A 17,212-nucleotide genomic window follows, 5' to 3' on the forward strand; every position below is an offset into this window, starting at 1 on the left:
TAGAATGCATGAGTATCGTGCACGGGTTAACTTGTTGTAAATATTATTGTAAATAGTCAGTTTTGGCTACTCAGTCTGATCAAGAAGCTGCCCAATCCACCCCTGTCTTGCCCCAGACATACAGATTAGAAAACGTACATAAGTTTTCTATTTATGTATTTTTATCTCATTGTTTTCTAACAATATTGCGTTTATTTATTTTGTAATTTTATTGTATGTTTTTATTACATGCAGTGACCTATATTATATTAAATCTAGATTTTAATACGTCTGCCCTTATTCTTCAAATCCATAAGTCTTTTAAGAAGAGAAGTATTGGTTGGCTGTATTCTAGAGTATGCTAGGGTGTGATGTTAAACCCTTGAATGCTGGTGTGTGAATGGTTAACCTGATTTGCTAACAATAATCATAGTGTGTAACAGAGTTTGAGTTCTATTGCCCTAATACAATAGGTGGTGGCAGCGATTAGGTGTTTATGGATGTGAGAGCTGAACAAACACCTCCAAAGCAAGTCTAAGTCTGTAATCTCTGTGACTAATGACTACTAGATTGAGTGCTGACATGTTGTTGAACTCATTGCAGTAATATCCAAATCTTTGATGTTTCAAGTGCATTCACAATCACTTTACAGTTTCTGAACGTGTGAATTACACTAATTGCAGACATAGGCCTGCGCAAACAAATAATTTAGCGACTGCTTTTGATCACATGCAAACAAGGTGTCTGTTGTATTGTAAAGATGTATTATGTATACTATATGTTTTAAGTAATCATTTTCAGTAATGAAAGTGCATCAGATAATCCATGAAAATATTTTGGTATCCATACAATGTATTTCCTTGGTTTGCGCTGGAATAAAGCACAAAAGCTGAAAAATGTCCTATGTTGTAGCTTGTCCTACACAAAAATCCTAAAATGGGCTGGACAAATTTATTGGAACCTTTTTTATAAGTAGTTAGAAATAATTAGATTTGAGGTATATTATTCATTTTCACTTTTGAACTGAACTAGACATCTAGACCTGAACAAGCCAAATTTTTTTTGGAAGAATGTCCTGTGGACAGATGAGACCAAATTAGAGATATATGCAAAAGCACATCATCCCTATATTTACAGAAAGCAAAATTGGTGGACAAAACCCTCACTTACCCCACAGTCAAACACGGAGGAGGTTTAGTAATGTTTTCAGGTTGCTGTTTTGCATATGGCACTAGGTTTCTTGAATCTGTGAAATCAACGTGACTTTTGGAGCGCAATGTTTAACCCTGTTTCAGAAAACTGGGTTTCTGTCGAAGGTCATCCAACAGGACAATGACCCCAGTCACCTAAACTTCAAATAGAAACCAGGGATGCTTCAAGACAGGACACTGAAGTATTACAGAAATGGAAGTTGGTCTGTTTTGTTCCTTTCTTTTCATTGTTTTAAAGTAGCCAGCAATGAGTCCAGATCTAATTCCCATAGAAAAACAGTGATCGGATCTGAAAATAGAAGTTGGGAGAAGGCTATAGAAAGCAGATTGACAGGATAGACCTCCTATGCCACCCTGTCTGTTGTGTTGCTGGTGAACAGCTGGGCTTGCCTTGCCTTGCCATGCCACCATCCCCTTTTATTTATCCCAAATGCACCCTCTAACCGCAGTAGGAGGGGCTTTTGCTGCTGTCACCACTAGCTCCTTAGCGGCACCTAGGACTGCATCCTTTTGGGTAACTTTCACTGTTAGGGTATTCCTTTGCTTGGCGCCTGGGCTGGTACACCTGATCTCTTGCCTTCAGATCAGGGTTGCTGTGGACAGATTCCTTGCCTTTCACAATGGCCATAGCTGCAGGTGGTAGGCAGAAGGTTGGTACTGAAATGCTGGGTCCCAACCTCAGAACAACCAGATAATGGATTAGATTTGTTCTAATTTGTGGCCACGGGAATTACAGCAGGTAAGTAGGCGTCAAAGCAGGTTGCTTAAGCAGTGGATGTTTTATTAGCTCAGGAAGTCCTAAAAAAGGACAGTTACACACAGATGGAATAATAATGATACATGGTCAGACAGTACGCTTTTTATACAGATTTTCACAGATACCCTGGCAGGAGGTAATCTAGCCTCCTTCATCCCCTCTAACCAATCCATGTGCTTCATGTAGATTGCCTATAAATCAGCGCTTTTACATTGCTACTAGCGGCGCCACTACATATGAGATTTTCTATTGAATGTTTACCATCAGGATATAACATTTCTATAATCTTGCTTTGAATGCAATTTAATTTGCAAAATTCACATTCATCTGTGATCACTTGCATAGAGAGTCTACCAGCAACGATAATTACCTCCTCCTGTTTTTCAGGCTCAACAGACATTTTGGTCACTGAGCGATGAAAAGGTCTAATTAACGTGAGATTACCTGTCTCTAGGCAGTTGCAAAACCCAAACATGACATAACGTCTCAGAAGTCCATATATTTCCATACAAAACGCATACCAATATAAAAGGATAAGTACATTTGCACTGATATGCAGAAGGGCATTGCACTCCTAAGTAAAATAAATATCTTCAATAAGTTATTTCCACTTGATCCAGCCACAAATAAGTTATTTATAAGTGATCGAGCTACACAAATGATTGCAATTATTTTAACCAAAGTCTGTTATCAAATGAGTATTTATCCTATATATTGTATATCTATATCGCATGAACAAAAACATGTAAGGGGGAACCCATTATAGTTAGTATTAATGAAAAGCTTTACCGCTTACAAATAAACACAACTGGTCAAAATGAACAGGTATTTTTCACTAGCGAACTCAAATAAAAAAGTCAAAGTGGGAAAGTACATTTATAGGCCGTTCTCCTTTGACAGAGCATTTGTGTGCAATAGCGTGTTTAGTCTGTACGTCTGTATATAACAGCAGTCCAATATTGAAGAGTGTGTGTATATATATATATATATATGTATATGTATGTGTATATATATATATATATATATATATATATATATATATATATATATATATATGTATATATATGTGTATATATGTGTGTATATATATATATATATATATATATATATATATATATATATATATATATATATATATATATATATATATATATATATTCTTGTTTATTTCTACTCTTGATTTACTTGTATGCACAATCATCTGATACCGAGACAATAACTGTTACTCATTACAATTAACTTACCAGGTCAACTCAGATCAAAACATACTCCTGGGACAATGCTCAGGTTTTACTTGTCGGTAACAAATGTGACATGGAGGATGAGCGAGTAGTGTCATCAGAGCGAGGAAGACAGCTGGCAGAGCACTTGGGTAAGATAAGTGACGAGACTGCATACTTGGGGGTTAACATTGGTGGAAGCCAAATGCTAATTGAAGAATTCCAAATAAATATCACTGTAATATCGCTGCATAATCTGTTGTGCTGGGCCTTTATCTTTCAATTGGAAGGTGATTGTGATTGGTTTGCATAGTTTAATAGTTTCTGTATAGGCCTAACCCATACCTCCCCAAATTCCAAACTGAATAATTGCCACACTTTAGGTGCCATTGCACCGAAACTGCTAACCTATTATGCCCAACCATGTACCCAGTTGAAAGTGGGTCTGAAATATATAGAGCTTTGTACATATTACTCATTGCTAAATGGTTACTGTGCAGCAAAAAGTGTGACAGTTAGCCTAACATTTTATTACTATCATGCAGGTTTCGAATTCTTTGAAGCCAGCGCCAAAGACAACATTAATGTGAAGCAGACATTTGAACGTTTGGTGGACATAATCTGTGAAAAGATGTCAGAGAGTTTGGACACGGCTGATCCAGCTGTTACCGGAGCCAAACAGGGACCCCAGCTCACTGACCAGCAGGCTCCACCACACCAGGACTGTGCCTGCTAAGGAACATGCCTCCATCTACACGTACACATGCACACACCGCATTCCACACCCCTGTCCCTTACGGCTGTATAGTGGTGACCTCTCCCCCACTTACCTTGAAACCTGCATATCATCCGAAGATGACTTTGTCTGTTACAACCTTTTTAGTTAGAATCTATGTAGCAAAGCGAGCGTTTAAATTGCGTGGTTGAATAAAAAATAGTTTAAAATTATATATAAATAAATATATATATATCTATAGAGAGAAAGCGAGAGTTTAACAAAGTTAAGTGGGTACAGCCGGCAGAGAAATGATTGAAGAAATACCATATTAGTACACTAGTTTTTCCCACTATAAAGGCATCCTTTTAGCTAAGTTGGAGCTTTGAAAGAAGACTATTCACTGCACAAAATAAAAAAGAAATGCCACTAACTGTACTAAATTGTTGTTTTTTTTCAAGCATTTCTATGGCTAAACCCATCAGAGACCCTTTAAATGTGTTTGCATGAAACATTAATGTTCTATCAGTTCACCTGAATTGCTTTTTTGTGTGTATGCATTCAAACACTACCATATCGTAACTCTTTCACCACTCCTTTTTATGTTAAGAATATTTATATCAATATATATATATAATTTATTTATTATACTTTTGTTTTCCTGTGTCTGAATCTGCAATATGTATGTGAGAATTTATCTTCCTATTTTAAAGGAGTGCCCCGTTCTAGGTTCCTGCCACAAGGAGGTAGCTGCTTATAGGGGAGTACTGTGGCCAGTAACAGTCCTTTTAACGTCCTGATTTTAGGCAGTGATTAAAATATTATCCTTTACATAAATGTTCTATTTAATTTTTTGATCTCCTAGAGTATATAATCACATCAATATATAGCAAATTGTATGTTAAATATTATAGGCTTTCTAAACTGCATTTGAGTGCTGTGAATTTCCTCTGCAATTTTGTGTATGTAGTTAAAAATAGAATAAGTGAAAAGAGGATCATTTTGTTTTAACAATTGTATTTCTAAAAAGAGCGAGCTCTTTATAAAACCTCTTTAAAGGTGCAACAGCTCCATTTTTTTTTTTGTTTTTAAAATAGTTTTTCAGAGCACATCATCTGGTGAAATGAGAAAGTATCCAAGTATTTTACAGTATATATTTGAAATGAGCTTGTCAAACTGGTAATAATTAGCAGTGTATGCCAAAATGTAGTCTTGCTTCTTTTTAAGTACACTTTACTTTTCTCCAGAGCTATAAGACTGTATTTCATGACACACACACATCAGTTTTTTTTTTTCTTTCTTTCAATATTTTTTCCTTGTTTCTAGTTTTTCTTTTTAAGAAATCCAATTTATTTAAGCTCATCTTTTTATTAAAGACGGTGTAAGTGATCGAAAGTAGAGGTTGGGTGGCGAGCTAAGATGACACATTTGTTGGCAGGACTCTTTCAGGACATTTGCAAAGTGGCTTTAATGGGGTAAACTGGACTCTCATGCAATGTGACAGATAAAACGGATATCAGAGGGATTGTCAGGGAGGAAGGAAGCATTGTTGGTTGCACCTTTAACAGAAATGGTTTACTTGATTTTTCCAAGTTAAGAATAAAAGTCTTCAGTCTGCTGTAAAACTCTATTATTATTTGTTGTTGTTCATTAACCTGGTACAAACATTTGGCTCACAATTCCATAGGTTTTTTCCCCCCACTTTAAATTCTAATAACCTTTCAATATTTATTTCAGTAGCTCCTTTCCTTCTGTTATTCCATTGACAGGCAGCCTGATAGGGTGGCTCTGGAACCTTCAAAAGGACCACACATTAGCCCTCATCTCAAAAGGAAGTTGAAACAATACATTTAAGCAAATAAATATACACATCTGTAATAACATATAAGCAGGCATTTTAATATAAGATCAACAAGTGTCACAAGTTTTAGGAAACATAACTGACTAGGAGGGCTACATGCAGACCTAGGGCCATTTAGCTTTCATTTTAGAAACTTTGCACAGTTCCCTTTTCAGCAGTCGTTTAAAATTTTTTTATATATATATATATATATATATATATATAATATAGCAGAGAGGTACACTAAGCCCTACTAAATTTAGTGACCGAACATACAGACAACAAAAATGAACACATTTTATTGGGGGGGGGGGTGTTACTGGTTGTTTTCTGCTCAGGAATCTGTCTGAAAACGTGATTCAGAAAAGTGAAACAGACATTCTTGCACTCCTGCACATCCATACATAAGCAGTAAGAAAGACATGCTTTCACAGCAATGTGCAGTTCTTTGTTATATTACATCTTTCAATAATAATTTTACACCATGCAACAGTCACTTTTGCTAGTATTTCATTGAAACACTTACAGATATATTATAATAACAAAAAATGAATTCCCGGGTGGAACAATAGGGGGTGCAGTGACTATTTGGCCCAGAGGTGAGAGGGGGCTGGGCAGTAGCAGGTTGCCCCCGCCTTGAGTTACATGGCATATGTGCCGGACAGCGCAAGTTCAGAAGACTCCCACTCTGCTCTTCTAACAGCAGAGTGTGTGTCACGGGAGGCAAGAATGACCTCACCGGGCCCCTACCCTAATCTTACTATTGGTCCCGGTAAATATACATATTTAATTACTGCGCATGTGTACTAAAATGCGTCCATGTTTACATCTGAGCATATCTTAGTCTTGCAGACTTTTACGCCAGACGAGGTGGGACAGGGGCAGTCAAGCATACGTTGCATACAGTAAGGGCATATACACTTAATGCTCCTTGGAGATTCGACATAATGAGACTTGGGTGTACCTCCAGGCACACTTCTAAGGAGGCCTAGTGTAAAGATAGGTGGTGATGATGATACCAGCAGCACTATCTAGCTACTTATGATTGACTGTTAGCATATTGACACATCTAGCAGGACATACTACATTCATTACTATTGCTTCTATATTATGTCAAGTTTCTGCAGGAAATAAATTTCCATTGAATTTCTAAAGTAGTAAATGAATGATGTGGGGGTGTTTGCAATTTTTTGCATTTCCTTACATTTTATATGAAAAATTAGATTTTTATTCATAACACTGTCAAGACCCTATTCTTGAGATACATGTGACGCAACATAAATGCGTAAACCAACACAATTTTTACACATATGTAGCCTGTCAATTTACCAAGCACCGATGCCTCATCAATTAAAGTCACCCTAATGATTATTCTACATGAATATATAAGGAATATAAAATATATATGACATATCCTGATGAAGTCCCACTTGACGAAACGCGTAGATGGTCTGGAACACAGTTATCCACTGTGAGGCTGTTTCAGGACTGCTTCAGCAATATTTCTGCGGTTTTAATTATATGCCTAATGTTTGAGACGATCTGGTACGTGCAATATATATGTTTTACTAATAAAGTAATCTTGTTAATACAATATGAAAGCGCCCCCATTCATCTCTCTCTTAGATATTTCACTTATCCGTGGAGATTGGGTCAGAAAGGGGAGGACGCGTGGACAAGTATCTGCTAGTGCAAGAGAGACTGTGAAGAGAACTAAATCACAGACATTGCATAGCACGCTGGCATACTCCTTTTATGTGATTCATGAACGTCTAAAGAATGATCTCTGTGTGCACTGGTTTGCCATATATATTACACATCAAATATTCCTCAATAATGATATATATTTATTGGCTTAACTGAAATATAAATTTATTGGCAAAAAAATATTAAAGTACATCTAAAATTACATATGCTTATGTAAAACAGCAATTGCATATTTCTTAATGCAATTACGCAGATTTAACAAACCAATATTTAAATAAAAAGATACTATATCCAAAAGTTTCCTTTTCAGTCGGCTCTTGTAAATGGAAAAGCACATAGGTTTTATCTACTAATGTGTTTCTCCAAATGGTTTTGTGTTTCCAGCAGAGGCAAATAGATTAATAGCCCTTTGTAGGGGAGTATTTTAAATCCCCTAACGCCAAGTAAAAGGAGACGTTTATCATTAACCGTGTATTACTCTATTCTTATTTGAATAAAGTAAGATCTTCAGTATTATACAACGAAATAAAAAAAAAAATCAACACGCCTATATTTATGTAAAAATATCACATTAGCCCGGCGGTTCCCAAAGTGTGCGCCGCGGCTCCCAGGGGTGCCGTGGCGCTATCACTGGGGTGCCGTGGGCCAGCCCTAGAAAAAAGAAAGCAAACAGAAACTTACCAATCCGTGCGGCGCTAGGACACTGCAGCCTCCTCTCTCCCGCAGCTGTCACTGAATATCGACGTCAGTGACAGCTGCGCGAGAGAGGAGGCTGCAGAGTCCTAGCGCCGCGTGGATTGGTAAGTTTCAGTTTGCTTTCTTTTTTTCTATAGCTGGCGCCTGGCGCGGGGCAGAGGGGGACAGAGAGCAGAGGAGGAGGGCAGATGGCAGAGGAGGGGGACAGAGGGCAGAGGAGGGGGACAGATGGCAGAGGAGGGGGACAGATGGCAGAGGAGTGGGACAGAGTTGAGGAGGGCAGATGGCAGAGGAGGAGGGCAGATGGCAGAGGAGGGGGACAGAGAGCAGAGGAGGACGGCAGATGGCAGAGGAGGGTGACAGTGTGAGAGAGGGCAGAGGAGAGTGACAGAGGGCAGAGGGGGCAACGTGAGAGAGGGCAGTGTGCCTGGATGCAGAGGGGGCAGTGTGCCTGGATGCAGAGGGGGCAGAGGGGTATTTTTGCATACAACTAAATAAGTATTTCTGTTGTGACCCAAATACTTATTACAATTTTTTGACCCAACTACTTCTAAAACAGGACTGCTCAGTAATTATTTTGGAGGGGTGCCTTGAAAAAATTTGGAGACTCTAAGGGTGCCGCGAACTGCAAATGTTTGGGAACCACTGCATTAGCCTAATGTTTGTAGATACATATCATTTAATATGTTAGGTCTCACTATAATATCAGTAAAATAAACTCTCATAGTCTGAGTTTAAAGCTTAATGAACAGACCAAGACACTTTAATATCCACCTGAACTCCATTATCTTAATAAATTATTTTCTCCTTGTGTGTAATCTACTGTGTTCATCTTGCCTCAAGATAAACTATTGATGATGACATTCTATTGAGTGTGGATGGGAGGAATACGCAGCCAAGGCAACTTATGAACATTGATAATGATGGTTTCCAGTGTAATGGAAAAAAAACAAACATACATTACTTTAAGGTAGGTTCTTTGAAACAGATGTGTAGAAGGCTGTGGCAAAAGAAAGAGACCAGTTCAAATAACCCTACTCTGCACCAATTCATATGTAATGCTAAAACAAGACATAGAATATTGAGCTATCTTCTTAAACAATTGTTGCATCATGGGATATATATTATTTTGTCTATAATGTTTACCCTGTCTTGTCGTAATGTCTTGTTTACCCTGTGTTGTATTAACAAAAGCCTGTTACTTAGTCATTCGTTTGAGTAACATCAGTCTGCAAGCGTTATACCCATGAGTCCACATGTCACTATGAATAATTGTAGGTTTTTCCAATCCAATTCCTCAATGTCTTAACTAGTATTGGTGTACTCATCCTTCCATTGATCATTAATACAAAGAAAAAATGATTTATGCAATACCTGCCATTTTTTTTAAATATTCTACCTCTGACATCTCTAAAGATCTCCATAGATAAAAATATAACAATTTAAAAATCTCATGATCAAGTCCCATTGAGTGTTGCATTGTAATTCTGCTAAAAGGGAAGAAATAGGATTCTTGTTATAACACATTTTCAAAAATATATTGCAAGCTAAATTTCTCCTGATACAAATGTATGTTTTCCTTTTTTCCTTTCTGTGTTGAAAAAAGTTACCTTTTTGCTTTATAAGAGAGCCCAAATTCTAGTACCCAAAACATAAATAAGTTATTTAAAACTTTCTCCTCTGTGGGTTCTTATATGGTTGACTGCAAAGTATAGAATGCCTGCAAGTCTCCTACATGGAGCAATTTATCAGTGGATGCTCTTTTAAGCTTTGAATTGTTGGTGACCTCCATGAGCTAATATATATTAAAGTTCCAATTTAACCATTCACCACTTTTTTCATCCAGGTCAAAGCTATGTGAAAGGGCCTAAATATTTGTAAGTGAGTGGGAGATAGGTATCTAGCATTTAATCCTGTCCACTGCTACAACAGATTAAAGGCCTGGCATCTTTATTTCATTTGCATATTACAAGCACCAAAGAACAGAATTTCTGCACATGTAGACATCTCCATACTAGAATAACGGTTTGTGAACTAATTTATAACACATTTCTTTACTCTACACTTTTATAGGATTAGCTATCATTAATCCTCATTGGCGCCTGGTGCATGAGTAGCTATATTAACCAGGTAACTTGGCCAATGGGTTGTCAGATTATTGTGTGTTTTCCTTTGCACCAGTATTGCTCTTATGATATCCAGATTTAGTGTATCAGTCTATACATTGACCACAGACTATACATTTTCCTCAAACCGTAGATCAGACTATAGAGACTTTAAAGGTGAGATGAGTATTCCATGAATACCAACTGACTGACACATGGAGGCTCACTCTCCTAGATGTAAAGGATTACACATTCCTTTCGTATGGGCACTCTGCATATAGCAGAATTGGCTCTTTATGGGACATATGCACCTTCATCTACTACCTGATGCCAACATAGGACAAATCACATGGTCAGACTGTCTATTGATCTACATTACTATTTTTATAGGTGATCCTCCTGGACTTGGCATCGTAATGAGACACTCTTGCAAGATATTTTCTGTAAGAGTCAATTGGAGGAGGCCCTTGTGGAATATTCTCTCAATAATAATGGTGAAACCTCCTAAATTAATGTGGGAGAGTCATAAATGTGTAATAAGGGGGAGGTGTATTTGAGAAAATTCCTTGAGGTTAAAAGAAGCCAGAAAGAGGCACTGCTTTTAAAAATCTTGAAATAGGCCATATGTGCACCATGTCCCAGTCGGTGTACGAGGAATTGAAGACAAGGGCAGCCTTGAACAAGCTATTAAATGATGGATGAAATTGGCCTTTCATGAATGTAGAAATAGAGATTTTTGATGGGGGAGTAAACCTGGTAAAATGTTAGCCAGAGCCCAAAGTTCCTTAACATATATCAATTTATTCAAAACTGCAACAGGGTGTAGTCCACCACCTGGACAGGGAGTTTACCATGGCCTTCCATTTGTATTACACAAAGCTGCATAACATTATAACTGGCTTCACTCAGGAAGGCCTACAATCTAGAAAAAAAAAAATAACTGTTAAAAACTGGCTTCCTTAAGGTCTCATAAGAGGTGCAAATATCTCTAGAACAACCCTTTACTAACCAAGAATTGGAAGAAGCCATTAAGACATCTGCCCTTGGTAAAAGCCCTGGTCCTACTGGATTCTCCATCTCTTCTTATAAAACATTTAAAGACAAATTAGTCTCTCTTATGCTCCAAGCTTTCATTGATGTCTCAAATTGCTCATTTTTTCTAAGCAGTCCATAAAACCTCATGTCACCATGATTCCAAAGAAAGGGAAGGATCCCTTCCACTGCCTAGCTACAGCCACACATATTTGCAAAAAGCTTAATATTGCTATTAAATAAAGTTAATTGCCAATAGGCTTAAATCTCTTGCCAGACCTCATTCACAGCGACCAGATGGGCTTTGTCCTGGGTTGCGAAGACTCTGACATTACCACAAAGGTCATAGATTTTTGATCACAAGGGCCATGCTTTGCTTTTATCTAATAATGCAGAAAAGGCCTTTGATCGGGTGGACTGACAATTATGGCTGGGGTACTGGCGCATGGGCTTGGGTCTTCCTGTCTACAAGAAAATATTGCACTATACAGATCTCCGTCTTCTGAAATCAGGATCAATGGTAGTCTTTTTTTGACCCAAACCATATCTCCAATGGCACTAGACAAGGCTGTCCCTTGTCTCCTTTTATTTCTGTATTGTTTATGGAGGCCCTTGCCAGATCCAATCGTCTTAATGCTGATAATAAAAGTCTGCGTTTGGGTATATAGGAGCTTAAATTAGCATTGTTTGCAGATGTCCTTCTAGCCATCACAACCTGCCCCACTACAACACTACCAATCCTGTTAGATGAATTCATGAAATATGGGCATCTTTCCAATTTTAAAATAATTTATACTAAATAAGTTGCCCTCAGCTTGAATAGCCCAAAACGACTGTCTTCAGGTCTCCAATTCGCCTTCGATTTCTCCTGACCCCCTGTTGCAGATTCGATACCTGGGTATTGTATTGTCCTCTGATATTTCAGCTTTAATCTTATGCCTGGAAAAAGTGCAGAAAGACTTTAATGGAAAACTGAAAAATTCTGCTGGTTGGGAAGAGTTAATGTTGAAAAAATTAATATTCTCCTTGGGATTCTCTACGTCATGCAGTGGGTCATGATTAAGGTTCCACCAAAAATTTCTGCTTGATTTACAAAATATGGTTTGCGACTTTGGGGGAGGTAAGAGACCCAGGTGTAAGCATGATTTGCTATACAGCTGTTAGAGGAGGACTACAGCTACCCCTGATCTCATACTACCAAAAAGCAATAAAGCATAGAAGAGTTTTAGGCTGAACTCAAATGAGAAGTGCAAAGCAATTGACAAAGATAGAAAACTCCATATTCACAAATGCCCATGCATATATTGCCTTTGTTCTTTAAACAGCTGAAAATCTCTCACCTTATGATTGAGCCCATTCTAGAGTGCTGGAGACAGCTTTGTATATGCATAAATCTATCTTCTACACTGTACATCCCCATCATACAAACTCTAGATTTCCATCCAGATCTTTAACATCGCACATTAGAAGCTTAGACTAAGGCTGGAGTGAGACCTGTGGGTCAGCTGGTTGGTAAGGGAGGCATATGGTCATTCTCTGACATTTGTGAGGAGTTTACCCTCAAACTTCATGAATATTGGGTTTATCTTCAAATTAGACATTTCTTATCAAATTCTGGCTGTCTATCTCAATTCAAGAGGGATCTCACGTTCTTAGGTCATTAGGCACGACCACTTAGGACATGAGACACGCCATTGCTATGCTCTACAAATTATTTCTGAAGGACTTGTCTCACTCCACTCCCCAATTTGTCAGAATATGGAAAAGAGATTTATCCAGACTTTTAGAGTACAGTGAATATACAAAAATATTACAAATGACTTGTATATCAGTTGTGGAAACAATTTAAAATGTTGTCTAGATGTTACAGGACACCTAACTTGCTACAGAATTGTACCCCCACAGTTCTGACTTCTCTCTCTTTCCAATTAAACCCTCTCTAATTAGAAAAAGTACCTTCCGATACATTTAAATAATGTTGCTAGGGCACTTATTCCGTTACATTGGAAAGCCCCCTCCCATCCTTCCAGAGGTTTAACAAGTTTTCTGTCCTCTGGTTTCAATGTATAGAGTTTAAAAGGTACACCCACCTACAAATCTTACTTTATTTTTTAACCTTAGGAGAATATTTGTGATTTGATTCTGCTATTTCTGATGAAAAGTAACCATCGACTTCACCAGACTATATAGTGGGATACCAGTTAACCTCTAAGCTCTTGCAACCCCTTCCTCCCTCCACTCCTATTTCCTTTACCTTGTTTATCCCCCATGTCCTCAACCCACCACCTTTCTGTTTTTTGTTTTGTTTACTCCTCTTTTTACATATTTTTTCTAAAACGTTACTCCAATGGTGTATTGTTAAAGGGCAAATAAATAGGAAATTGTAAGCAATAATCTTTTGTTTCATATATTTTGCCTGATGTTATTTTTTTGCATTGTAACTTTTGCTTGAAAACTGGAAAATAAAGAATATATCTAAAAAACATAGGAAGACTTTTTTTTTTTTTTTATATAAGATCAGCAATTACATCATCATTGGTGCCAAGAGCACTTTAGCCGCTCTAGTACCCCGGTCACTGGTTTGCCATATTGTGTGTTTTCCTTTGCACTGTTATGCTCTCCAGATTCAGTGTACCAGACCCTTGGCTTTTCCTTGACCATGGATGTTGCTTTTTACACTTGCACAAATCGAGAAATAACTTGTTTTGCTAAACCATGTACTTGATAAATCTCAGTGTACCAAATTCCAACTTTGATCTTAACAATAATGTCTGACTCCCAGGGTACCAGATGTTTGGCCCAGATTCTTAAAGCGTTTTCTGATTCCCATACTCTGTAATTATATATATTGGTCCTTGGGCATATCTATAGGTTATTGTAGAGATTGCAAGTTATTGCAGCATCCTGATTTATTTATTTATGTTTTTCTATAGTGTGCGATCAGAAGAGCAGGTGCTGTTTACTCTCTCCATTGTTATTCAGAGAGATGACCACTTCTCTCACTACATACTGCTGAATCAAGCCTTGTTACTTGAGAACATCTATTCTGTGGCTACCAGGCACTGGGGTCCATTGTCAAAGTCACAACAAGCGTCAAATCATTACAACATGTAGAGATTTATTTCTCCAGTTAAGTATGTTGTTTCTATGGAGAGTTGATGCAAACTGACAATTCAAGAGTTCTAATAAAAGACGATCATGATTACTAAACAGACTGGCTTGTCAATAATATATTACCTCCGACATTATGGAGTGCCCCTCACACCCTTGACATTTTAAAAGAAATCCCAGGCTAAAATGAATAATAAAAAAATCGATTGAGCATAATGCAATTACCTTTTTAACACCATTAAGTTGACACACATGCCTATTTTAATGGCTAACTAGGCCCAGAATGTCTTTAGATGTATGCTCGAAATGACTTTGGGCTGGAAGGAAGTATGGCTCCCATAAAAAATGGGGGGGGGGGGATTACTGATATGAGCTAAACATAGCTTCCAATGTACTACCGAATACAATAATGCTCCTGATTCTTTAACGGTACCTCAATGTAAAAAAACACAAGTTTTAAAGCTGAGCTTCATTTACATTTTCTAACACATACCTCGCTCCCTGTGATTAGTAGAACAGTTGGAACCAAACCTGTTGAATTTGTCAGGCAATAAAAGTACCAATTATACTGTTTCTACACCAGAACTGGTATTGAGGGAGAATCAAGATAATTGAAATGTAGAACTGTATACTACATTAAAACCCATTTATAGGTTAAAATACTTTTTTCAACCACAGACAGTATTGAAATGAAATAAGGAGACCAATAAATGAAATATAAAAGTGTTATAACTTTATTTCATGTGTCATTAAGAGCACACAAATTGGCATGACTAATGCTAGTGCAATAAACATGAGCATTTTTTGTGGAACATTATCGTAATTCTTGAAACAAATTCCATAACACCTTTCTGGTCAGCTATAGTTCCATGCTAAATTCTTCAATTCATTGGCTCGGGATCATTCAGTAGCTGTCCAGAGTCACACATCTGTTGCCTAAGTCCCCAAGAAAATTAGAGAGAATTAGAGTCAACAGTGCTTAGTTTTGTGTGCTGTTTAGAGCAATTCAATCTAATATTATTATTAAAAGTATCTTACCCTATGTTTGAGGTAGGAGAGGTACATGTCCCAACCCAGAGTTACAACATTAACATACATTACTCGGTACTTAGTAGGTAAGAAGTAGAAGTTAATCAGCTGAGCTGGTGGCCACACACACCATTCTACCTGAAAAGAACACAAATGTTAATATGAAGGACAGCAGCTGATGATCATCTCCAATCCTGCAACATGAGTTCCTTACCATATACATCTCCCAAAATTTGCCTTGAAAATCATCCCAGGAACCCCTCAGCGTTTGACCTTCCAGTGAGCCAATACCTATTAATAGAAGTGCAAGATTTTTCATAGCAAACTAACTCAGCAGTAAAATCTTCAACATAACGAAATCACCAGGTTTTGCATTGGCCCTTTATATATCCATTGCATAATGCTTTCTGTACTATGCATGCATTAAATAAATAAAAAATGTGGCTGGATATATTAACTCTTTCTCTCGGGCCACCATCCTATATACAGCTAATGCCTGCAGGGGATAGGGGGTTACATTTCAGTAAAAAGGTCAAGTAGAGATCATAGCTCAAGTTGGTTTGCAATTCAACTTGCATATTGCACTGTTTTACAAGCACTCTTCTCCGCTAATGGGGCCATGTTTGTAAAAACAAAACAATGGCACATCACTCTTAACAGGTTTAGCATTAATTTGCAATCTGCTCACTCTACATTATTAAATTGTTATTTTATTTCAGAATCCTTGAAAAATGTGTGAAAATCAACATTAACAACTTAAAGATTTACCAACACACAGTACTTACCGTGTATACTCGAGTATAAGTCGACCCGAATATAAGCCGAGGCACTTAATTTTACCACAAAAAACTGGGAAAACTTATTGACTCGAGTATAAGCCTAGGGTGGGAAATGCAGCAGCTACTGGCAAGTTTCAAAAATAAAAACAGTGCTGGATATCGTTAACACTGGGCTCCCAATAATACAAACGTGAGGTTGTAAATGAATATATCAAAATTTATTGTTATTAAACATCAATAAAATTTTATAAGTACATAATATATACCCATATCCTAATAAATTGTACACAAATGGTTAAACTAAATCCTCTGCACTTGGTATCAAGCCTAATAGGTGAACACAGATATAAATAACATTCACTAAAGACAACTCAGATCATTAATATATAAATCAATGAGACAGTCTGTGGATACTAAATACATGTGCCAGTTAAGTTTATTCGCCTTTAGAAGGTGATGAGCAGTTACTCCTAAGTGTTCAGCACAGTACAGTAATTTAGGCTTTAGTAATGCAAAAGATGCTGCACATACACTAAATAGAATTTGATATAATAGCTCACATAAAGATAAGTTTGATTTTGTTTGCTGGAAGAAACATTTTAACAGAACAATACAATTTGCTTTGTGTGATTTAACCCTTATTATACTTGAAGTTTGGGATGTTTTTAGACTTTTCAATGATTTCACAGTTATGCAAAAGAATCTTCAGACACTTATTAATAGGTGACAAAAAATGAAAATATTGGACTTTATAAAACTGCTGCAAATAATTGCAGTGGACAAGTCAGGGTACTCACATGTGTCTCTGACCAGCGGAACTAGATGTCCCGGTCTTTAGCTTTGACTGACAGGCTCCTTTTCATTTAACTTTATTGTTCCATGTGCAATGAACACACAAAAACGGGCTACAATAAAATGGTGGCTGACAGTGATCCACAGAGGCTGCAGATGAGTGGGGGAGACTGGCAAACGGAGACCAGGTAAGTGGGACTCGAGTATAAGCCGAGGGGGGCTTTTTTCAGCACAAAAAA

General features: G+C 37.4%; 1 protein-coding gene across 1 annotated transcript; it reads left to right on the forward strand.

Annotated features, from left to right (window-relative positions):
* The first annotated feature begins 3,174 nt into the window (after positions 1-3,174).
* LOC142134153 (ras-related protein Rab-3A-like) lies at positions 3,175-5,507 on the forward strand. The gene is made up of 2 exons (XM_075194491.1): positions 3,175-3,319; positions 3,713-5,507. The coding sequence occupies exons 1-2, from the start codon at positions 3,262-3,264 to the stop codon at positions 3,901-3,903; spliced, it is 249 nt and encodes an 82-aa protein (XP_075050592.1). The 5' UTR covers positions 3,175-3,261; the 3' UTR covers positions 3,904-5,507.
* Positions 5,508-17,212: the final 11,705 nt, after the last annotated feature.

Source organism: Mixophyes fleayi, unplaced genomic scaffold (genome assembly GCF_038048845.1).
Source record: "Mixophyes fleayi isolate aMixFle1 unplaced genomic scaffold, aMixFle1.hap1 Scaffold_4040, whole genome shotgun sequence".
NCBI lineage: Eukaryota > Metazoa > Chordata > Amphibia > Anura > Limnodynastidae > Mixophyes > Mixophyes fleayi.

Coding starts and splice junctions, on each gene's coding strand:
- LOC142134153 (XM_075194491.1), top strand. CDS start 3,262: ATGGAGGATGAGCGAGTAGTGTCATCAGAGCGAGGAAGACAGCTGGCA. Junction 3,320..3,712: donor ACAGCTGGCAGAGCACTTGG/GTAAGATAAGTG, acceptor ACTATCATGCAG/GTTTCGAATTCTTTGAAGCC.